General features: G+C 40.0%; 1 protein-coding gene across 1 annotated transcript in view; it reads right to left on the reverse strand.

The window, feature by feature from the left end:
* Col5a2 (collagen type V alpha 2 chain) overlaps nucleotides 1-25,488 on the reverse strand; it is a 126,377-nt gene that overhangs the window by 33,182 nt on the left and 67,707 nt on the right. The window contains exons 4-18 of the mRNA XM_038315320.1: nucleotides 25,429-25,461; nucleotides 24,391-24,423; nucleotides 22,040-22,093; nucleotides 18,817-18,927; nucleotides 16,983-17,060; nucleotides 14,410-14,454; nucleotides 12,657-12,710; nucleotides 12,234-12,287; nucleotides 11,314-11,367; nucleotides 8,435-8,488; nucleotides 7,414-7,467; nucleotides 6,701-6,745; nucleotides 6,211-6,264; nucleotides 4,886-4,930; nucleotides 3,094-3,147 (exon numbers count right to left, since the gene is read on the reverse strand). Coding sequence (XP_038171248.1) covers nucleotides 3,094-3,147; nucleotides 4,886-4,930; nucleotides 6,211-6,264; nucleotides 6,701-6,745; nucleotides 7,414-7,467; nucleotides 8,435-8,488; nucleotides 11,314-11,367; nucleotides 12,234-12,287; nucleotides 12,657-12,710; nucleotides 14,410-14,454; nucleotides 16,983-17,060; nucleotides 18,817-18,927; nucleotides 22,040-22,093; nucleotides 24,391-24,423; nucleotides 25,429-25,461 — 822 coding nt within the window. The remainder of the gene's footprint in view (nucleotides 1-3,093; nucleotides 3,148-4,885; nucleotides 4,931-6,210; nucleotides 6,265-6,700; nucleotides 6,746-7,413; nucleotides 7,468-8,434; nucleotides 8,489-11,313; nucleotides 11,368-12,233; nucleotides 12,288-12,656; nucleotides 12,711-14,409; nucleotides 14,455-16,982; nucleotides 17,061-18,816; nucleotides 18,928-22,039; nucleotides 22,094-24,390; nucleotides 24,424-25,428; nucleotides 25,462-25,488) is intronic.

Here is a 25,488-nt window from a genome sequence, read left to right on the forward strand (position 1 = left end):
GTTCAATAAAGAGGAAAACACTTGATTTTGAAGTGGCTTATAAACATGTTACCTTCTAGCAATGTAAAAGAAAAAGCCAATGCATTAACAAAATAAATAATAGCTTCTCTTCTGGGAACTAGGAGCTATTAAAATATCAGCATGGATAGTGGAGCAAAGAACCATGGCAACCTGTACTTCAGTCCAAGATGATATTCAAGATAGCAAGTACCGAGCCGGGCGGTGGTGGCGCACGCCTTTAATCCCAGCACTCGGGAGACAGAGGCAGGCGGATCTCTGAGTTCGAGGCCAGCCTGGTCTACAAGAGCTAGTTCCAGGACAGGCTCTAGAAACTACAGGGAAACCCTGTCTCGAAAACAACAACAACAACAAAAAAGATAGCAAGTACCAATCTATCATCCTCAGATAACTTTGGATTGGTACAAGCAAATTTGGTATGAGTTTCTTTTATGTAATTTTGAGACACATTTTTTACCACAAGCCTTTCATATGTGTCTCTAAAATTCAAGCTTGGTCCTATATTTTATCCTGCCTATTCCTTAGCGGACTATCCATATTTCTTCAGTAAAAACTAAAATTGTAAGCTTTAGAAGGCTAATGTATAATAATAAAACATATTAAATTTCTTCCACTCTTTACTGAAATGCAAATGACTGGATGTTAAAGCTGATCCATACATAGTCTTAGAGAAATAACGACAACCAAGGACCCAGAGGTTTTATAATGAGGAGGTGAAGAGGCAAAGACAGTAAAATAAATTCTGAGATATACCTAACATACTGCATGTTTAAGTTTCATTAAGAAGGATTCAATAGCCTCAAATGATACACAGGGGTACAGGGCAGTACCCCAAGTCTCTAGAGTCTCTATGTCAGCTGTAGGTGCAGTAAGAAGGCACTGCTTTCCGCTAGTGCACAGACGAAGGCATGGGGAGTGTTCTTTCCTTATTTGCCTAGAGAGCACTCAGTTTGAGGGTGGGGAGTCTCCCTGGAAGCATGAAGAAATTTTTTATGTTTTAATAAGAGCATGAAGGGGGGTTGAGTCATGAACCAGTATTATTAAAATTTGGACTTCAGGGCTGGGAGTGTATCACAGTAGTAGATACCTGCTCCTGCTCAAATAAATAGCTCAGAAAAAAAGGGAAGGAGGGGGAGAAGAAGAAGGAAGGAGGGGAGGAAGAAGAAGGGCCAGTATTACATAAGAGAAATAGGAAGAGGAAAGAGGATTAGGAGAGGGAGCATGGGAAGGAAGGAGAGGGAGAGGGATGTAGACTTTTCAAGAGACTAGAGTCCTAAAGGAACACATTCTCCATGAAAACAGGGACCAGTTACTTAAGACTTCGACTTAAAGCTCTCAGCCTGGAGAGTAACTTGACTAATTGATTCTCATATCTGAAAAAGTACTGAAAATGACCTTTCCTTTCTATGTCTGAATTCCCACTTAGTCTGAGGACAGTTCCTGACAGGAAGCAGGAACCTATGCTTTATTGGCTGACAGGAAGCAGGAACCTATGCTTTATTGGCTGACAGGAAGCAGGAACCTATGCTTTATTGGCTGACAGGAAGCAGGAACCTATGCTTTATTGGCTGACAGGAAGCAGGAACCTATGCTTTATTGGCTGACAGGAAGCAGGAACCTATGCTTTATTGGCTGGCCCAGCCCCCACGTTGATCATTCACACAAATCGTCACACTGGATCCTGGACAGAATTCTTTTGGAAAACGAGGCACAGCGAAGTTCCTGAGGGGCCATAGGTGCAGTCACGTTTGCAAGTTGAAAGTCCTGGGGAAATCTTTTTTTTTCAAGACCAAGAGAGTTACCAATCCTGGAGCAGAGGGAAATCAGATCCCGAGGCTCGCAACTCAGAACCAGTGTTCTGAGTTTATTTGTGATTCGGCTAATGCAATCTTATTGTCCTCCTACTGTAATCTTTGACTCTCTCCCAAAGAACTGAAAGAACAAACCGTGTCACAACACCCTCAGAATGCCTTAATCCGTTCCCACATGGAACGCCAAGTGTCCTCCCTACTTCCTTCTTTAAGGGCTTGTCCAGGGAGGGGCTGAGAAACGGCCAGCGTGTTATGACAGAACAGCTTTTCTTGCTTTTGCAAGATCTAATTTATTTGGACTTCCTATTGCTTAAAACAGTCCGCTTTGATTATTTTCCACACTCTCTCCAAGAACAGAGTGTCCACTCAGCTCAAAATTGTTCTTTCTTATCTTACAACCATTTCAAGAGTCTGTCTGTAGAGTTCAATTATATGGCTTTAAGTAACTTTTGTTTAATGGCACATCATATAGCAGGGTTCATTTTTCCATTTTCTTTTTTGAATTCCCTTGCATAAGGACTGTGAACATATTACTCTAGGCTCTTTTTCTTGTTAAACATGACCAGCAAAAAAAAAAAAATAGTCAATAAATGAGTCCTAATGATATTCTGCTATAGTCATAGATTATTGCCTATCTGAATTGCTTCAGAAAGACTTCAGCCAGCCACAGACGAAAACAGATGCAGAGACCCACTGTCAAACCTTAGGTGGACTTTGGGGAATCCTGTGGAAGAGGAGGAAGAAGGGTTATGGGAGCCAAAGGGCCCAAGGACACCACAAGAAAATCCACAGAATCAACCAACCTGGAATCATAGGAGTTCACAGAGCCTGAGCCTCCAATCAGAGAGCTTGTGCTTTGGATTAACCTAGGCCTTTGGCATGTATGTTACAGTTGTATAGCTTGGTCTTCTTATAGGGCTAAGAGTGGGAGCAGGGGCTGCATCTCTAACTCTGTTACTAGCTTTTGGGACCCCATCCTCCTACTGGGTTGCCTTGTCAAGCCTCAATAGGAGAGGAGGTGCCGAGTCTTAATACAACTTGATATACTTTTGCTGGCTGATGTTCATGGGAGACCTGTCCTTTTTTTGAAGAGAAAAGAGGAAGAGTGGATGAAGGAAGGGACTGGGAGAAGAGTAGGAGGGAAGGGAAACTGATTGGGCTGGGAAAAAAATCAATTAATCAATTAAAAAGAGAATATCCCCCCCCCCCAGACTCTTCAATTACTGACATGACCCCAACTCATCAAATGCCATTACTACTTTACCTTCATTCCAGGATTTCCTGGAAAACCAGCAGAGCCAGGTATACCAAGAGGACCCTACAAAAAGGAAACCGGTAAAGTAATCACAGATTTTAATCATGATACAATGACATCATTTCTCTGTTCAGAGGGTGTGAATCTGTATTTTTAACAGATATGAACAATCTATACATCATACAAAACAATGTAATTATGCTATAAGTGTCATCCAACATTGGCTTAAAGTAGTGTTCAAAGATGTATACAATGGTGTCAACCATAAAAATTGAATTTCCAGGGCAGAAGAAACAGCTCAACAACAAAGATCACTTGCTGCTTTTGGAGAAAACCTGGGTTAAGTTTCCAGAATAAACATGGCAGCTCACAGCTATGTGGATATCTGATATGTATATGGTACACACACACACACACACACACACACACACACACACACTTGGAAAAATACTCCTACACATAAAATAAATAAATCTCATTATAAAGCACAAATTTTCTAATCGTGCCACATAAAATCGATGATGTCACAATGGAAACATTTGTCGCTCGAAAGGTGTGCCTTGGTTTGTTCGTGTTAACTGAGTCACCAGGACAGTCCTTGAGCAGCTGTAGCTTGTAGTAAAATCTCGTATTTCGTTCTGAACAAATGACATCCCAGAACATCTGGAGATAACACTAGTGTACGTGGCGTAACACTGCCAGAATCTATAAGGATGCACAGCTGAAGTGATCAGCGTAAACCAGTTTACAGGGTATGGCTTTGGACAGTGCTAAATTACTGCATTTCTTTGAACAATGTGTTTTGTTTACAGAAGTTTTGAATTAATAAAAGCCTTTAAAAATATATTTTTGTCCTATCTTTCACTTCATTTTTTGAGTAGCAAGGGGAAGAAAAATCGCAGGGTCAAGAATTTTGATTAATATATTTGTATTTCACTTTAGGACTATGGAAAAAATTAAAATTTTAAAATTGACCCGTGTGATCAAATAACTCTATTCTCTCTCACACTTTAATGTTTTGTAACATTAGTACAATTTATCTTGTGCAGCTACTTGAAGTCATGTTTACTCTTCCAACAGCTGAACTTCACTACCAATATACTAGATTTAGATTACACTTTTACAGTCCCTTTCTGGAATTAAGCTAATGGTGTTCACACTCGGTCTTGACCACCTTCATCCACCTACAACATTGACAACTGATGCTCCTTCTGGTCATGTCTGCCTATGTTTAATGCCACAGAGTGGCTTCTCAATACCTGCGGTAGAAAAGAGACCAAACATTCCTTAACAGTAAATGTAACTGTGTGACCTATTACCTACCTGCCAATTCAGTCTTTTCATTAGTATTTCCCTGAGTTCCTCATATTTTTTTTATTAAATTATTATGGAATTTTATTTAATTATGATGGAATAAGCCTCTTGACTTTTATGTATCAATAACTCAAGATTTTATTTGGTAATTATTCCTTTTTAATTCTTTTTTTACATCCTTCATATATTGTAGGTTTAAGCTATCCTCCTGTATGCTCTGTATTTCAAATTCACTATACTACATCAACTATATTCATCGACTGTAGTATTCCACACCTATATTAATTAATACATCAATTTTCAAAAATAAGATCTGTGCTTGTTATGTTTTTATTCCATGGTCTACAATACAGTGAGAATTCTGTAAGTGTAGTACACAAAAATAAATAAAATAATGGAGAAATAAATGAATAAATAAATAAATGTGAAAATATACAAATTGATAGTGGATCAATTAATTAGTTAATATGAAAACAACACAACTCACCATTGGTCCAGGTTTTCCAGGCATACCATGGGCACCTCGTTGTCCCTAATTTTTAAAAAAGAGAGAGAGAGAATTAAAAGAGAGAATTGCATCATTGACAGTTATTCATTTGTTTCCCAAACAGTTTACCATGAAAATATTGAAAAAAATATATTAAGGATGACTAATAACAAGTGCCATTGAACTAATGGTGATTAAAAAGCATGAGTTTATATAAATCAGATTATATATATATGCCTTTTTATAAGGTAGCAGTAAACATATTTATCCTGTATCAGTAGAAAGCAAACAAACAAACAAAAAACAATTAACCCTCAAGATTAAGGAAAGAAAACAGCTCCAAAAATTCACTTTACTTAACTGCAGCACCCTATGTCATGTAAATTCTGATCCAAAGATAGTTTGAGCAACCTGACTTTCTTACCGAGCAGATTAACTCTGAAGACAAGTGCTTTTGCAAAATAAACAAACAAAATAGCTAAGAGCACAGGAAGCACAAACAAAAATCAAGTTCACATTAATTCTGTGGGTCTCAGACAGGTCCCTGTCAGGATGGAGTAGCATGGAAGGGTCCCCTGAATCAGCTGAATCAACACCTGCTGAGGGCTACAGTCAGATTCTCCCTGGAGACTGCAGACTTCCCATTGCTGCCCTTTCTCTGGTCATGTCTACACAGGATGATAGTTAGCTCCCCAGGTATTTACTGAGGTCTTTGCTGTTGTTGCAACGCTACTCAGCTTCTTCTCTCCAAGCCTACTTCCTTATCCTTATTTCATGGGTTTGCTTTGTAATACATTCCCCCATCAATTTCTCATCAACAAGGCACAGCTTTCAAACTGTTGTCTAAGAAAAGGACCTAAGACCCAGAGTCCACTGGTATCAGATACTATGAGAAGGCAGACATGGCAGAAGATATTTTAAGCTGGATTCCTCGCTAGTCAGTTAGCATCAAATGGAGGTGGGATCACCCTCAACTGGTAAGTGTTGTCTCCAACCGTGAACTGAGACAGCTTACAGAGTAAAGGAATGGGCTGAGCCTACAATAGCTGTCTCGGGCATTTGGGAAGGTTTAATGGAGACTAGACCAAAGGATGATGAGAGCTGAACCTGGGGAAGATGTGTTCTGAATTCTTTCCAAAGCTTTCAGAATGTAAGACCACACTGTCTAATATTTCAAACTTGAAGTATGTTCCAAAATGAAAATAACCCAACCATAAAGTTATATGCCCTGCAATTGCTCTCATTTAAAAAGCATGTCTACTAAAGTGTAACTGAAAAATAGTTAAACATAGTTCTTATTAAGTATGTGATCTAGGTATACTTACAGGGGCACCCTGTGGCCCAAGTCTTCCTCTTTCTCCCGGCATTCCTCTTGGTCCCTACAAGTAACATAGAAAAGAATCTCATGAGATAACTAATGTGAGTTTATGTGATGGTTTTATTTCACCTTCTCATCCAATTTAGACACAATATAAATAAAAATAAAATAATATAATTGATATCAAAAGCAATATTAAAAGGAGAAAATTTGAAATGTGAAAAATCTGTTTATCTATGGAGATGCAAATCGCGATACAAATAGAGTTCACATAACACGGATTTAAAGGCTAAACAGAGAAGAGTAATTGTTCATGACTGTGCTAAAGAAAAGCATTGAAATCCAGGAAGGACTGACCTCCAATGGAGAGCCGGCTTTTCTTTGACTGCTTTTCTATTGGCTACCTTTCAAAATTATTTACTAGCAAATATATGCATCTTTATTTGAACATTTCCTTATTGTAATATGAAAAGCAAAGAAATAAAGATGAGGATTACCAGAGGGCCCATGGCACCCATCGGACCTGTGGGGCCAGCTTCACCCTAAAACAAAGGAGAGAGTAAGTACATCACAGTGTGAGGAATCTAAGTACAGTTACCAAAATGCTGCTCCATAAAGGCCGATGTTAAAGGCATGGTTTCAAAAAAGACATTTGAAAAGGGTGCTTTCAAAGGAAAAGCTCAGAATTTGTTTTTACTACCTTTTCTTAAAATTAAACGAAAGTTTAATTACCATAGAAATAAAGTCTAAAACTGGGTATTTGAACAAGATTGGCATATACGACGCACTTCTGGTCAGGGGGCACTGACATGTCCAATTAATCCCAGATAACATTTCACAACACTAAAGGTAACTAGGTTAATTTTTGTAGGAAATTGAGAAATAAAAATTTTAAACATGCGTATGTCTCACAATGATGTTTTCCTCTTAAGAAGACCTTAAAACTTCTGCCCTATTTTCTCTACTTAATTAAAAACCATCACTTTGGGAAAGAAAGAATGGCTGGAAATCCCTGGAAAAGAGTGGAGTAACCGGGAGACTTTTTATTTACTTGGCTGTTTGTTTGTTTGTTTGTTTGTTTATTTAAGACCCTCTCTTTTCCATATATTTCCTCTTTAAAGGTTGCACACAGCAGCTACATTGCTGCAGAGTCAGGGTCAGTGTTGCCCAGGGCAGCTGCACTGAATCAGGGTTAGTGTGGAACAAATACCTTGGCACCAGTTGCTCCAACTTCACCTTTGGGGCCTTCAAGACCTTTGTGTCCCTGCAAAGAACAGTAGAAATTTATAAATATTTCTGGTTTTATTCAGTTTTCAAAAGGATAAAAGAAGAACCAAAACCACACTTATTCACAGGGCCTTGTAGAGACAAGCTTTACAGGTAAAATAATTGCTCACTATTTTTCTAAACTTTGAATACTTTCATGAAATATATTTCAAAAAATAAGATTCCACCAAAAAATGTTCTCAGCTTAAAGCATTGAGCAACAAAAATATCACTTCCTAGAAAATTAATCTACGCTACAAAAATGTATACTGACCCCTAGACAAATTACGGGGCTTATACAGTTTTAAAAGCTATATTATTGGGTGTGGGTTGTCCTGGAACCATTCCCCAACAGACACCAAAAAAGTAAAGTAATTTGATAATGAGGACAGCAACATTCATTCTACTCAAAATTTCAATAGCTCAAAAAGTGACTCCCCAAGTATAGTATAGCTGATACTGGCCTTGCCTTTGGATAGAAGATAGAATGATGTCAACATCCCAATACAGACACATGTATAGTAGAAGGCTGATGATAGATTATATTTGTGTGCACCATACTTAATAGTCACCTACTCATTATCTCCAGTTTAAAAGACTACTGTCTGCCAAGTTGTGCCCTTTTTGGCCCAGTGTCCTCCCCTTTAATCAAGGCACTCGTTGCCCTACAACATAATGATTCTCTCTTTCCCTAAGTGGCATCCACTTTGTAGTTGAGGTTGAGTTGAGGTTGTAGATCCAAGACTCTTCTTGCTCACCATAGAACCATCTCACGTAACACAGCCTTTTTGTAATAGAATTATATGAAATTTAAAGGAAATGTATGGTATTTACAATTTCAGCAATGCAGATGAGTATCTCAAGGACAAGTATAAAGACAGTTTATAAAGGACAGGGAATTGCCAAAGTTCTGATTGGTTTATCCCCGGGCCCCTCTCAGTAAAACAAAGAATAAGGCAACTTACTCTGTGACCTTTCAAGCCTGGGAGACCAGGAGCACCAGGGAAGCCTCGAGCGCCCTGTGGGAAAGGTACATAGAAACATTGCGGTCATTAATAAAACCGGAAAATGGCTTAATATGCCTTTGCCCCAGGCAGCCGACACATCTTTTTCACCCACATATTCAAGAGAAGGACAGGATACTTTTGCCTATTAAAATGTTACTGGGGTAATCAAAACTAGGAAAGCAAGAACCCTGTTAGAAACGGAAGAGCCCAACACACAAAGATGCGGGTTAAAGAGCCATTTGCTGATACTTTGCTGATACTTCACTGTCTACTGACAAGGGACAATCAATCAATCAATCAATCAATCAATAAATATATTCATGGATCAACACGTGCAGTGTATAAATCGACTAGGTGCAGGCATCCAGAAGAAACTTCAGTAGAGGAACCCAGGGGATCACATTGGCCAGTTTCCCACTGAGCTTCGCCTGGGTGGAAGAGGTGTCCTTGTATGTAGCAAGCCAAGGGCTTTGATCATTTCTACTGTCTGAATACAGTAGTTTATTATGATCCAGATTTTTAGAAGTTAGGGTTCAGGAGCAAGCTTTGTAAAATGGTGATTGCTTGAAAAGTGAGCGAGCAGCTAAAATATCTGAGAGAAAATCAGGAAATGCAAGGGTAGCTTTGGGTCCTGACTCAGTCATGTCTAGGTTTCTGCTAATTCTATGTCTCTTCTAGCCAAGCACGTTAAAGCAGAAGAACAGAGAGAGATACAACCACAGATGAAAACCAGTCGAAGAACTTTTTTGAAATGATATTAAGGCTTTTTCCATGTAGTGTTTTTCAGATGATAGTGACCCAGTAACTCAATCATGCTCTTATGATTTTGACTACACGTATTTGGTTTTGCATTGAATTCCTATGACCGCTGTCATTGGAAGGTTCTAGAGTCTGATAGCATGGATTGGTGCGATCAGCCAGCTGTCAGAGTTCAATGGTGGTTATCAGTCCTCAAATCCCTAGCACTTAGCCTTATGCTTGGTTAGTGAGCAATCAGAAAATAACCATCAGCTTGACGACAAACTGAATTCAGATGTGAATGCCGCAGTTGCTGTCACCAGTCCCTTCCAGCGCAGCTTCTCTTGTCCCAGTCCTTACACATACGGCAAAGTCCTTTTGCTCCACATACCATAGCCTTTACTCAATTTTACTACATGAATGAATAAGCAACTAGACAATAAAAAGATCAGGTGATAAGATCAGAGCAATATTTTCTGTGACTTCTTGCAGGGAAAGTACCTCGGCGTTTTGAGACTATCACAGTAAGGATATACTACTCCTCTCTGAAAACATTGAGGTATCGCTAATTCTTCTGTGGATGCAACCATGCTTAGAAAATCTTTCATATCAATAAGTCCCTTAATGCTTTTGGACCAACATCCTATCTCTCTCACTGAGATATAACTCCCTTAACATCGAACAAGTCATTTAGTGCACACCCATGCAAGCCTATGGAGGAATAGCTGAGCTGTTATTTCAAATAATTAGTTAACTTCAGCTTTTACGAGCACAGGGGAAATTCCTATGTAATTGCATATTCGAGTATGACAAGGAAATGAACTGGATGTTCTAATGCTCGTGAAGAATTCTCCTTCTGCTGACCCAGAGCTGTCATCACAGCGCAAATGTGCGGGGTTGCGGTGAGCTCGCACAGAGCATCTGCGCCGTCCTGGCACGGCTACCTCTCCTCCCCACGGGAATGCTAGCTGTGAGCACAGGCGGGAGTACAGAAGGCCAGGGTGGAAAAGGACAGCTGTCCTGGCTGCTAACCCTCACGCCTTTGTCTTCTCTTATACCCCAGGTTGATGGGGAGCAGAGGATAAAGAGAGGAAGATGGGGGATTGGTTTCATAATTGAAACTAAATCATCCTTAGAGCCCTATAAATCCCAGTTAAAGAGCAATATTCCTCTGTGTCTTTTAAAAAAAAATATCTCAGTAATGAACCTCATTAATTTTCGGAAAGTAAGCAGAGAATCATGCAGTATCAGGTAGCTGTACTAAGTGCAGAAACATTAGGGAATAACAGGAACGAAATGAAGGCTCTGAGTTCAGCGAGGGGCTGCTGGGCGAGAGAAACTCTACGCACTGACATGCCTGAGGAGGATTTTTGCTTCTTCGGTCTCTAATTCTCTCCATTCTGGTCTGCACACCCCCTTAAAGAAACTAAACAAAGCAACGTGGGGGCACAAACAGGCAGATTTGGAAGCCGTTCAAGGTTCCGGATCTCGAAATCCGGTGGAGTGGGCTGACACGTGTGTTCCTTGAATGAGTTAAGGGAGAACGAAACAGCTGTGTTAGGGCAGCCTGGCCGTGGACGCGTCTTGTCCTGAGATTTTAGGACCCAGCATACTAATAAAGGATTTCAGGCAACATTAGGACTTGGTGAGCAGCCAAAGAAGCAGACTGTCCACAGTTTAGCCCCCCGCTGATTGAAAACATACATGAGGCAACAACCTCAAGCCGCTCCTTCCGTTAGACGGGCTGCTATACAATAAAAATATTTGGAAATCAACAAAACTCAGGTGTTATCAATTATAAGTAGGTCACTTCGGTGACTTCTTAATTGTGGAAATTTTGAGTTTAGGGAGTATCCCTGAGAGTTATAGTTATGACCCAGTTGTTTGGCTCCAGGGTTTGCATCTGGCGCCAATACAATTCTGGGAACTGGGATTCACTGTAATGCTGGCAGAACGTCCCTCCACGTCTTGCATTTCGACAGAAGAGGATATCTCTTGGGTGTCTGCATTTACCTCGTGTCTAATACATGCGTGTACAATGCGCTGCGAGTTTCGCATTCTTTATTTTTGTGTCATTGTACTGATGATCACGAACTTACCGGTGACCCTGAGAACCCCACTTCGCCGGTGTTGCCATTTCTTCCAGGTTCACCCTTTACAGGAAAAAAGGGGGTGAGAAGTGTGGAGAGATCAGATACCCTTCTCTGAGATTGCATGATAAAGTCTAGATGAAAAGCCTATACTGCAAACAGTGTAGAAACAGAACCCAAGCTCGATTTCTGGTCACATGTAACCCTGCAATTCAGTTGCTCATGCTCCTTTAAAGTTGCCAGGAAGAATAAATGGATACAAAGCAACCTGTTCTGATCTAGCCATTTTCAGAACATCACAATTTACATGCAGAGGGATGGGATACAGCTCAAAGCAGAGACCCCGTCTATCATGCACAATACCCAAAGTTGATCCCTAACACAACAAAAATTAAAATAAAATAAGCATTTGTTATATGTTCAGATTAACTCGTCTTCCCAGCTTTCTAAAATGCACACACACACACACACACACACACACACACACCACAAATTGTTTTCAAAGATAAATCTTAATAAAAAATTTTTGGAGAATTCAGGAGAGATAATATCTAGTAACTTAACACTCTCATAATAAAGAGTCCTTTCAAGCCGGGCGGTGGTGGCGCACGCCTTTAATCCCAGCACTCGGGAGGCAGAGGCAGGCGGATCTCTGTGAGTTCGAGGCAGCCTGGTCTACAAGAGCTAGTTCCAGGACAGGCTCTAAAAAAGCTGCAGAGAAACCCTGTCTCAAAAAACCAAAAAAAAAAAAAAAAAAAAGAGAGAGAGAGAGTCCTTTCAGGTTTTGGAGAACTTTAACCTGTGTCCTCCAGTCTAGAGTGGATTTGATGGGAGCTGAGCTGATGAAAGGGAATCGGAGCCGAATTTTCGCCTGACCCATGCAGCTCCTAGTGAGCCTCGTCTATACTACAAAGCAATGGGAAACTTACATCTTCTCCAGGTTTCCCAGGGGGCCCCTCTGGTCCACGGGCACCAATTGGACCCTAAGAAGAAAGCAAAACAAAAAACAAAGAATATTCACCTCCTTCCATTGCTATTCAAATCCTATCGGGACAATGGAAAGATATCAAAGAACATTACTAATAATGTTTTATTATCTCTATGTCTCGGATCTTGTGCTTGGCAATAGAGATGTTGAATTGCACAAATCTATGTGTCCGTACTCAACACGCAAGTCCCTGGGTTAAAATACTGTGACTTAGAAACATAGAACCTAAGTATAATCCACAGCACAGCACCCCAGGGATTGTCATTTCTTGCTAAGTTATTGTAGCCCAGGAGAACAAATACCCACAACACCTCATAGAGGTAGAGCCCCATGAAATGGGCTGACACACTCATTCCACACTCACCATTGGTCCAGGCTCGCCAGGCTCACCGGGAGGTCCTGATGGCCCAACGCCACCCTAAAATTGAGAAGGAAGGATAAATGAAGCGAAGGAAAGCAGAACGCCAAATTCTGCATTCTTAACAACGCATAGTGTGGGGGTTGCTCTCTGCCTCTTTTCAGATATATATCAAGGAAATTACTGAATCAGAATATAATGCAGTTTCACAATCTGAAATATATAACAATATTATATATAATATTAGGACTCAGTTTGTTGGCCTGTTTAGATAAATGAGTCTTCAAACAGGGCTAGTGCAGAATGGGTACTCAATCAATAGTATTAAGCATCCTCCTCCTCCTCATCATCAACCACCTCACCGTTATCAACTACCTCTATGTTCAGCAAAGTAATGAAGTAAACTCCGGACAGCTGATCAAGACAATGTGATTACCTCGACTGAGCTAAAGATGTTCCTTTTGAAGCATTCTTAGCTCATGCCTACTAGATCATTACAAGGAGTCAAACAGTTCTACATCATAGTTCTACTAGCATTTGATAGGTGTGGAAGGAAAGTATATAGTATCAGGATCTTACAGATTCCATAAGATAACCACCTTGGCCTTAGTTTATAATAATACTAATTGGAAATGGTTTTTAATTATCTGACCGTAAAGTCTGAGAGTTGGCAATAATCAGTTGTGGAAATCATCATGACATGAGGTGATGTTCTATTGTTTTAGAACCAAGGATACATGGATCCTAGTGTTAGAGGTCAATCACATAGAGAAATCAGATGATGCACATTGAGGACCATTGAGAAACTGTGAGGGCTAGGGAGACAGCTCAGTGGATAAGCATTTGCTGCACAGGCATTAGGAGAATCAGAGTGTGGGGCCCCAGAACACATGTGAGAGCCGGGCAGATAGACAGCCAGCCTGTGATCCTTATGCCGGGTAGAAGGACAGGAACAGGGCATCTCCAGGGCCCTCCAGCCAGATGACTGGTTAAACCGGTGAGCTACCAGCTCAGTAAGAGACCCTGCCTGCAAGAGAGAGACTTTGCCCCAAGAACTAAAGCAGAGAGCAACCAAAAAAGACGTTTGACTTCAGTCTCTGGTTTGCGCTCTCCCTCCCTCCCTCCCTCCACTCCCTCCGCAGAAAGAAACGAATAAGAAAGAGAGTGAGATAGAGAGATAGAGAGATAGAGCTAGAGTATCTCTCTCTCTCCCCCTCTCTCCCTCCCTCCCTCCCTCCCTCCCTCTTTCTCTCTGTCTCTCTCTCTGTCTCTCTCCCTCCCTCCATCCCTCCATCTCTCTCTCTGTCTCTCTCCCTCCCTCCATCCCTCCATCTCTCTCTCTGTTTCTGTCTGTCTGTCTCTCTCTCTCTCACACACACACATACACACACACACACACACACACACACACGTTATCAAGAAACTTTGAAGCTGGGCGGTGGTGGCGCACGCCTTTAATCCCAGCACTCGGGAGGCAGAGGCAGGCGGATCTCTGTGAGTTCGAGACCAGCCTGGTCTACAAGAGCTAGCTCCAGGACAGGCTCTAAAGCTGCAGAGAAACCCTGTCTCAAAAAAACCGAAAAAAAAAAAAGAAGGAAACTTTGAAAAAGAAAGCTGCCTATGCTTCTAAGTGGGTAGATGCCATTCCAAGTAATAATTATGCAATTTAATGTTCTGCCCAAAGTAGTCATGAAACGTGAACCTTATTTGTGCTCTTTCTTTCTGTTGCAGTATATAATTTCATTGTGAAAACACTTACTTGCTGTCCTTGTAAACCTTGAGGTCCCCTTGGGCCAACAGGACCCTTCAAAACAAGTGAGAAGAAAAGTTACTTCATATTCAAGGTCGCATTATATTTATTTTTAGATTTGTTAATTTCATTGGATGTGTGTGAGTGGTTTGCTCATGTGTATGCAGGCACACCATATATGTGCCTGGTGTTCTGGAAGGTCATAAGAGGGTATTATATCCTCTGGAACTGGAGTTGTGAACCACCAGGAGGGTGTTAAGAATCAAACCTGGGTTCTTGGCAAGAATAGCTGCCCTTAATAACTGAGCAACCTCTTCAGTCCCACAACTCATGTTTTTAAAATGGTGGATGTGTTTTAGAATCTGGGAAGTGACGACTGACTAGAGAGCCCTACTGACATGAGCTTGGATTTGCTTTTCTGGGAGGCAGATGCACTCAGGGAGATTAAATTTGACTGACGTGTGTGATGATTTCATTGTGTAGCCTCTGTGCCATAAACATGCCTGTGCACACCCGGTGTCTTTATGACAAGGGCCCACGGATGAGCAAGTGGGAGATTCTGATAAAGCAAAACATCTGAAGAGGGGAAAATCTTGGCACCCACACAGTACTTACAGATAGCCCGTGTGATGTTTCTGCTCTAGGGAGGGCTGGCTTAAATACCAAGCTAAGTCAACAGTTTATGAAACCAGCAATGCCAGCCAGATCATTTTCAATGTCAGTTTAAATTATCGGGGAATTGGGTTTTCTGGAACATTTCTTTCTTTCACAACACATATTAAAAGCATAAGCACAGGCTTCCCTCGTTTAAACATGAAGTGATTCCCCTGAAGCAAAGGGGATGCAGTGGGAAGTGAAAGCTTAGGGGAGTTTTAACTCCATATGAGGATAACGAAACTTCACGTCAAACCTTAGAAAATAAAATCTGTTTAGCTAAAATAAAGCTCAATCGAGTAAATGCTGCTAAATTCAGTTTAGTTCATTCTGTATTCTAGCTACGAAGAAGAGAAAGCACCTTTAAAAGTAAGAAAGTTGAAAAGTAGCCACTTGGGGAGACAGAGACAATGACTCGGAAAGGAAAGGAAAGGAGTGGGAAATTCAAGAAGGAATATCAAATTGTGTGCATGTATAAAAACAACATAAGGAAACCATTATTATGTACAATCAGTATAAGTTAAGAAAACATTAATTTTAAATTAAAGGACTTTAAAAATAAAATTTTTATAAGATAGTGGTATGAATATGTATGCAATTTAAATTTAAAAATATATAAAACATTAGATATCTCAGAAAACTACCACAAAACAAGCAGTGAACATTGATTTAGAAGACACACAAATCATGTTTGAGGTAACCTAAAGCTGGCCTTAAAGATGGGTAGAGGGCTGGCTATCTATGAGGTGTGACTTTATTTTGTATTGTCTGAGATTTCATTAACATGGACCAGTTTTGAATTATTAAGTTCAAAAGGCACTGAAGAATTGGTGTGAAGAGTGTTAGCTCTTTCTGTGCGTCTGGAATCCTTCACATCGCCAAGTTAAGAATCAGTCCAAGAAGCTGGAAAATTCACAGGGCCAAAGACAAAAGAGGAATAGTCAGGGAAGCAGAGCTGCTGGACTAAGGATGTCCAGTCAAAGGATGCTAGGTCAGTAGGAACTCATAAAAATGGAAATGACCCAGCATTTGTTTAAAAAGTCAAACAAGTCAGGGTTTCTAATCAACACTATAAAAAAATAATGAATACACTTTTACTATAAATAAATAGTCTTTTTTGATGGTAGTAATGTTCTCTTCCTTAAGTGTGAAATGAAATATGCAGACAGATGTTGATTGATGCTCACAAATGGTACATAAGGGTATGACTGGAACATTCCTGGACTTTCAACTCACACACAGCAGGACTTGCAAAATAAATTATATGTCTTGATAAGTGTGTTCTAAAATATTCTAATTTTATTTATATTAATAAAATGTGTGTATATACATTTTATGTATATATGTATGTATTTATGTATGCTTATGTGTGTGAACGTTTATGTGTGTATGTGTTTGTATATGTGTATGTATGTGCTTATTTTAAGGCATGCATATATGTGCATGTGTGTATGTGTTTGTGTGTGTATGTATATAATCATATGTATGTGTTTCTTCGTATATGTGCTTCTGTGTGTATGTGTATATGAGCATATGTATGTTTCTGTGTATGTATGTGCTTCTGTGTGTATGTGTATAGATGTTTGTGTGTGCATATATGTGTGTGTCGGTGTATGTGTGTATGAGTGTGTGTTTGTGTTTCTGTAAATGTATGTGCTTCTGTGTGTGTTAGTGTGTGCATCTCTGTGTGTTTCTCACTGTGTGTGTGTGTGTGTGTGTATACTTGAGTGTCAGGGTGAACATGTGAAAGTCATAAGAGTCTATTCTCTCCTTCCATATGTTCCTTGGGGGTTGATCTCAAATCACCAGGCTTAGGCAGCCGTGGACTTCACCAGCTGAGTCCCCTCGTTTGCTTACGATTTTATCTAACTCACTCAAGCTTCCCTGTTTCGTTCACCTAATACTTCACCAGTAAACAGTATGCTTACCACGGAGCCAGGCATGAGTCCCACTTGACTCCCAAGTCCAGATTTTTCATCCAGTCCAGCCATCTGAGCTGAAAAGGGCTGGAGAGGAAAGCGTTGACATTATTTACACTGTAAAAGATGTGTATCGCCACACTTCTAACCATGAGGAATGTGCACACGTCTGCCATTCTCAACCAGATTCTTTTAAGAGCCGTTCTGAATATTTGACTTTAATGCGTGGGGAAGAATTCAAGCTGCTCTTTGGTTGTGCATGCGTTTGATGGGCTATTCTTCCCTCAGGGTATTTTCTACGTATGCTGTTTCAGAAAACCTGCCGCAACCAGGTACACAAATCTTGACAGGTTCTCAGCTGCCTGCCACAGATCTGATGTCTTCATCTGGCTCTCTCCCACCCGGAACATGCTTGTAACAGAGCAAAGCTTAAAGGATGTACTTTAAATATTTATCCTAAAGATGCCAGATTCCATTTCAGAATATTTTAACTAGATGGTGTTTTTTTTATTGTCTCATGGAAAGTAACCTAAAAGTTGCTGTTCTGTAAGTTGACAAAATTTTTATAATCCTTTCAGTAAATCTCTGATTATTCCAAGAAGTGGAAATCATTTTACTTATTCTCTGATACCTTTAAGATACTCTGGCAACTAAACTGACTAAAACTATTCATCTATTTTTCAGAAGCTTTATTAATTAATTTATTAATTTTAGTGGGAAATAAGTATGTTGTTCAACATATAAACAGACTGTTCCTTCTTTAATCAGCTGTAAGCAAATGCATGGACAGTTGCAATGTACTGGTAGTCTTCACACTCTTCGGGTGGCCTTTCCTATGCAGTGTACCCCTGAGTGCCATCTGCAGCCACCAAGAGTTCAACGGGGCAGACAAAAAGAAGCATTTCATTTGATTAAAGAAGAAAATTAAAATATAAGAAATATGTTTAATGCTGCTATGGTTGGATACGGCTCCCCCAACATACCCTAAAGCCTTGGGTTAAAATCTTGGTTCCCAGTGCCATGTTCACAGGTGGAGTATTGGGAAGTAACTGGACCATGGATCTTCCCAATGAATTCATTCACCCATGGAGTCGTAAGTCAAAAGCATGGGTTGGGAGGAGGTCGAAACCTTCAGAAGTGAGGTCTAGCTGCATGAAATGATCCAAGTCACTGCGAACATGTTCTGGGGAACTCTGTCTTATCCCAAACTCTTCCTTTATTTGTCGTCTTCCATGCCAGGGAGAAGGGAATGTTTACTCTATCAGTGTTAGACCGTGATGCTCTACCCAGCACAGGCCCAGAAACAAGGGAGCCAGCAGCTATGGATAGAAATTTCTCACACTGTGAACCAAATCCAGTCATCTCCCCGTAAACTGTTTCTCTCCAGCATCTGTCATGGTGACAAAAATGTCTGCCCCAAGCGTCTGTACAACCTCGTGTTCTTTCTATCACCACAAATATGGCATCCTCTCTTGGGAGGGTGCAGGTTTGGTTTGGGGAGCCTGGAGAACAGCAGGACAGAGATCTGTGTTCCTCAGCTCATTGTGTGAACAGTGTAGTGTTCTCTCAGCACCACCAGAAGAAAAGAGAGTGTTTTGGGGTCTGGAACTACTACAAGAGAACAAATAATTTGATGCAAGTCTTGAGAAAAATGATGCTTTGGATTTTCCAGCAATTCCTTGTGGATTTATACGTTTCACTGTTGTTCCCAGTAGATCTGCGTTCCTGCCACAGGTTCTGAGTAAAGTATCAACTTCTGAACGGATACAGTCTAACACCATCAGGCTGAATTCACAATTTGTGTATCACCTAACTGTTACACTAATCAGAGCACACAACTCACCCTGCTCATGCCATCAGGCCCTGGGTGAGAGGGATGTCCAGGAGGCCCTGGGGCACCCGGCTGACCAGGAACACCTGGCTCTCCATCAATTCCCTGAGGACCACGAGGACCCTAGGAAAGAAAACCACTGGATGTTAGAACCACTTTCATATAGGTGCTCAGGAGGAAACTGAATGCACAGACTTCGAGAGGGCGATCATGGTCATTATAACAGACAATCTAAACACTGTCAATTTCCCCACTGTTCAGGGCTTCTGTCACCAAGACACGGTCTTGGTAAGAATTTTATCTGATGTGTTAAATCTTAGAATAATTAGAAAAGCGTGTCACCTCAGCAACAGGTCTACAATGAGGTTTATTTGATGAGATTTTCTTGCTTAGGTATATTTAATAAACGGTTTCTAAATGTACCTGTCTGTCTGATATTACAGTTACCTGTGAATGTGCCTGCTTATCCTGTTTCTCACCCTATCTTCTCCTAAAATGCAAAAGCCCTGGATAGAGTTTGTGGGTCTATTTCATCTTCCAAATTGCTTGAGGCTTGCATAATTTCTGGTACACAGTGGACAATCAATACCGTGGATAACATTTGCACAGTTCACTCTTCTTTACGTTAAGTCTGGCACGTCTTATTTTCCTTCCCACCCAAGCGCTCAGCCAGACGAATGAGACGTGAGAGGCCAGTTCTCAGAGAAATGAACAACGACCCTTCCCGCCAAGTCCCACCCTTTCCCTAACCCACATTCTGAGGGCAACTTGGGGAACAGCCACACCCTTGGGTCTGGAAAAGCTCGGTTTCCCAGCTTCATCATTTCCATCAGGCTCGCGCATGCGTGTGTGTGTGTGTGTGTGTGTGTGTGTGTGCGCGCGCGAGCGTGTGTGTCTAAAAATCTTAAGCTCTGATAGGAGAGGAACAAAGAAGTCACAAGATAATTTGAAGTTTATCAGTATATATGGGGAACAAGTAAAGTGGTAAGTTGGTGTTTAATAGTAAAAAAAGCTTCTAATTCTTAGCCAAGAACTCTACCTGGCCCACAGTCAGCAACTCAAATATGAACCAATAATGTAGGCCAGAAGGCTGGACAAGCTGAAGAAGCTGATTAATCGTAATTTGCAGTACTCAAACATCCATATTTTTCTGGAGTTGGCCAAATATCACTTATGTCTTTGAACTGAGAGACAAAAATAGCCTAGGAAATCCAAGGCATGCTTTCTTAGAAAAAACATTCTTATATTTGAAAAATCAGTCCCCTTCTTGCCCTTCGCCCACTGGCAAGTCACTGCTCTATCTAATGCATTGTCAGGATTATTTCCGCTGTGGTCTTCGCCCCCGGATCACGCAGTGTGGCGGGCACCTCTGTTCCAGAACACACAGAGCGGCTCTTAAGCTTAGTCATAGTGCTTTTTTCCCCCCAAAAAAACCAACCGCTCAATAAATCTATTATTAAAAACAGAAACTTAACAGGAACAAAATGCTTACTCCCGGAACGTTTCCAAAATAAACAGAAAACTAAATTTTCTTTATGTATGAATAGAAAGCGATCTGGTCAATAGGAATTCTCGGGATTGTTACTGTATTCGCTGGTTAAGGTTGATCAGATACCAAGCAAGGTCCGGCCTGAAGAGAGCCTACCCTTTTGTTGACGTCCAATTTCTTCTGTATTTTCCTGGAATTATCTCTAAATATCGCTTGTCTGTGTTAGTCCATCAGAACTTGAAAATTAAGTAAATAGACACTTATGAAAATTTTCTAAGATGAAGTGAATGTGAACAATTTAATGAGACTAAGAACACAATGTAGAAGGTTTAGTGGTTAAAAACTAAAAATGAACTAGAATTGGTAATCCATTCAAATGCGTAGTTTCAGTTAAACTTAATCACATAATTTGTGTGTTAAAGTAAATGCTGTTTCATCCCTTTCTCCCTTCCCCCGCCAGAAGACGCTCGGGCAGCACTCGCCTAAAAGTACTTGCAGACGGCCACCACTAGGTGGCGAACTTTAAACGTCCACATGAAGAAAACAGCGGACACTGTTCAATAACTTTTCCCCGCTTGTCATTTTTATTCTGTGGTGACACCTGGAGAGCTAAAAGCATTTAAACCACTAATACCAGTGAAGTAGCTCAACAGAACAGCAAAGAAGAGCGCACGAGAGAATGAGAACATGCAATGTGTCCCCCTGATGTGGCCTAGGCAATCCACCCACACTGCCAGCTCGATTCTAGCGGCCTTAGCGCTACATCCTCTGTTTGGTTTAATGTGCAGATGCTTTTAAAGAGAACTAGGCTGTAAGATCTCATAACGATCTGACCTACAATAGATTCCACTCCTATTATACATTCAGAGTCATGCGTTGCCTTCTTGCTTATCGATTCCTTCCACGTATATCCCGACGAACGCGTATTTGGATACTTAAAATTCCATTGAAAATTAAGTTTTAGAAGCTACAATTAGAGGTAAAAATTAAACAGTACAAATGTTTTTCTTACTGAAATAAGGGGTCACGGCAGCAACAAAAACGTAATCCAGTTTCTCAATATATGAAACGTCTTCGATTTTATGGTGGGTGTAAGAAAGCATGCACTTAAGAAGAAAACAATACACCTCGTATGCAAGTAGATAAGGCGAGAACGAGGTTCTACAGTGTGTGCGACATTATGTTTTAGCTCAAGGGCACACAGATTTTAGTTCTAACTCATAACCTTTGTTAGAAGTGTTAATTTTTTCCAATTATTAAATCTCTGTAACATCTACACCATGGGAAGGAAAGTATTCTTCTTAGGAAATAAATCTTACCCACCAATAGTTTCTTTTTCCCCTCTCCCGTTGGAAATTTCCACAGCAACCATAAAAACCAGAGTGCAGGTGTTTTACCTTGACTGAACATTCTTGGCATCATTCACTCGTGAATGACAGCTTCTGGACGCAGTATGATGTATTAACCTTGTTTCTATAATCAGTGTGTCGGTAATTTGACTTTATAAAATGTAGGTGATTGCAGTTGTGTTATCTGACTAGTAAGGAGTGGCTAATCACTTTCATGCAATAATTTTCTCTACATTTGGAGAACTGTAAGTTCATTTCGTGATTGGAATTCTTTGTGGCGTTTAGTGAAATGGCCGACCAAAAGTGTCTCTGGTACCCTCACAGCACTCAAAGGAAAAGTGCAAATCAGCACATCGGAGAAACATTTGGGGGGTGGGGGAAACAGTCGCCAACTTACAGGTCTTCCTTTGGGGCCTCGGTCCCCTCTTGGTCCTTGTGATCCTGGAGGGCCCTAAAATACAAATTATAGTTATGGATATAAACATTTATGAATTTTTAAAGAATTTAATCGATAAAAGAACATTGAAAAAGACACATCACTTTTCCAGTTTAGTGCAATTGAAGACTGGACAGCAAAGGCTATGCGAGCGAATGTTCTATAAACGATAAAGGGCTGAGTGTTTCAGGGTGAAGTTCAAAGAGCTGCACAGACTTAGGCACCATATAAAGACACTGCAGAACTGAACGCATTGGCATAGCTAGCGCCTGCAAATTAAAAATCATTTTCACAGGCTGGCCGCAATGCAAATCTTTGGCCAATAAGTTCTAGGTACAAAAACTTAAGAGTTCATGCCTGAAGATACATGGAAAAGTGCCACCCTAAATTATCAGTTATCTGGTAGAATATGTGAGTTCAGATTGGCACACAATGCTCCAGACTGCTCACTACTGGCCTGTCTGCTGCTGGCAGCCTGCCGTTGCTTCATGTACATTCGAAGAAAGACGGATTATTATTTCTATGGAACACATACATGCACACATATAAACTCTACTCAAAATTTCTCGAATTCTAAGTGCCACAGTTGCTGCCTTACTAAAAACATTTATTTAAAAATTGTTATTTGTTTCAACCAACAACCTTGCTTCTGTTGTTTTATTTAAATTTTTTAATATTAAGATGTTTTCCCTTAAAAGCAAAGAAAACCAGCCCACAAATCACAATCCCAGAGAACCCAGACAACAAAGAGGACCCAAAGAGAGACATACATAGATCTAATCTACATGGGAAGTAGAAAAAGACAAGATTCTCCTGAGTAAATTGGGAGCATGGGGACCTTGGGAGAGGGAGGGGAGAGCAGAGAAAAATGTAGAACTCAATAAAAATCAATTAATAAAATTAAATTAAAAAATAAAAAATGTTTTCCAGACTGGCCCTGAAACGCCTTGGTTCAAGGGTTTTTATGTCTCAGGCTCCTGAAAAGCAGGAACTATGTATCCTGTTGCCGTGCCCTGCTCAACAACAATGTGTAAAAGCAGAAACTTCCAAAGGAAAATGAGTCTGTTAGAATTATGTTATCATTTTATTTCAGGAGATCTGATGCATTTCAATGTTTGAATGGTATGTATGTGACTGTACATACATATGTATATGTATATATGTATGTGATATATATACATATATATATCACCTAAGAATGCTATTGATAGTCCAAACCTGAGATAAATAGCCTTTATAAAAAAAAAGTCAGGAATCTGTCATGTTGCTATATAATTCCTCAAATTCTACTGTAACATATTACTTAAGGAAATAAATCTCTCTTAATTAGTAAGCACACAACTACACTCTCATTTCAAGAACAATGTCAGTCTAAAATCAACAGCACAAACATAGATTGTTTCTCCTTCCACCAACAGCAAGGCTAATACATTAGAAAAAAAAATGGTTTTTCAGTTCAAAGATGAACTGAGCCCTGTGTGCCATAAAATGCTAACTCTGAAGCTGGTTTAAAGTAAAATGTTTGGGGATGCCAAGCATCCTTTTGTGCTCTGCTGTGTTCTCATGTTTGTCTATCAACAGAGATGCTCGGTATTAGCCATTCTTCGGTCGAGGGGCATTTAGGTTGTTTCCAGATTCTGGCTATGACAAACAAAGCTGCTATGAACATAGTTGAGCACATGTCCTTGTGGCACGACTGAGCATCCTTTGGGTATATACCCAAAAGTGGTATTACTGGGTCTTGAGGTAGGTTGTTTCCTAATTTTCTGAGAAATCACTATACTGACATCCAAAGGAGCTGTACCAGCTTGCACTCCCACCAGCAATGTAGGAGTGTTCCCTTTTCCCCACATCCTCTCCACCATAAGTTGTCATCAGTGTTTTTTGATCTTACACAATAGAGTACTACACAGCAGGAAAAAAAAACATCTTGAAATTTTCAGGCAAACAGATGGAGCTAGAAAACATCATATTGAGTGAGGTAACCCAGACCCAGAAAGACAATTATCATATGTACCCACTCATAAGTGGTTTTTAAACGTAAAACAAAGAAAACCAGCCTACAAACCACAATCACAGCAAACTTAGACAACAATGAGGACCCTAAGAGAGACATACATGGATCTAATCTACATGGGAAGTAGAAAAAGACAAGATCTCCTGAGTAAATTGGGAGCATGGAGACCATGGGAGAGGGTTTAAGGGGAGAGGAGAGGCAGGGAGGGGAGCAGAAAAAAATGTAAAGCTCAATATAACCAATAAAAAAACTAGATGCTCAGTATTCACAGCAAATACTGGAGGAAAGCACTTACTGCGGGTCCCGGACGACCGCGTATGCCCGTTACCTAAGCACCAAACAAGAAAATTATGAAGATAAACTTTACAGAGACTTGAAAAACTCAACAGCCTAATGAATAAAAACAAAAGTTCAGTGGAATCTTTTTAAAGAATGTGCCCAACTAGTTGCACTTCCTCCTCTGAGTTAAAATATCACCTGTTTTGAACTTTAATACAGAAATATAGTGTTTGCATGGAAATTGATACATGTTATTGATATAATAAATTTACATTGATACAATACATTCACATTGAAGACAGGGGCTCTTCGCCAAATCTTCACTCTCAGGGCAGCTGTGTGACCTGGAACTAACTGCTTATTCTCTCTCTAGTAAGTTTCTTTAAATGGAAATTTATATGCAGACTGAAACGCAAAATGGTGTCAGTGAAACAATCTCGCAGAATTATGTGGAATGAAAAAGTCAAATATTTAGAATCTAAGACACATCAAATATGAAAAGGGGAACTATAAAAAATGCATACTTTGGGATAAATTGAGAAAATAGGGTTTTTTACCTAATTACTATTACTATAGGAAGTACCTATTGCTACCTAATAATTAACGAGTGTAATCTTTTCACTTAACAGATCAGTGGAAGCTGCTATAAAAAAATCTATGGTTTGAAATGATAACAATTTTGTCATATCCATGATGTAGCTTCTGGTCAGCAGCAAGGATAATGAGGTCTTGAGAATTCTGAATTAATGTGGGATTTCGATCAGGATCAAGGAATGACACACTTCCAAAAGTGCGGAACACCATTATATATAATTCAATACACTTAATATTATAAGAACATGATTTTTGTGTTGTCAGTCATGTGAATATAAAATTTAATGTTATAAAGCATATGTATTATATCTAATACTGTATTCTGCCTTGTGCATGTTTTATTAAACTTTTTCATTATAAATTAACTTTCTTTTTGAATGGAAGCAATAATATACAGCTTCTATAGTTATGCTTGAAAATAGTACATATATTGTTTTATGTATAAATAATATATACTTACAACAGGCACAAGTCCTGGTTCTCCTTTTTGTCCCTAGGAAGATTTTTTTAAAAAAGAAGA

Source organism: Arvicola amphibius, chromosome 18, assembly GCF_903992535.2.
Source record: "Arvicola amphibius chromosome 18, mArvAmp1.2, whole genome shotgun sequence".
In the NCBI taxonomy this organism is placed as follows: Eukaryota; Metazoa; Chordata; class Mammalia; order Rodentia; family Cricetidae; genus Arvicola; species Arvicola amphibius.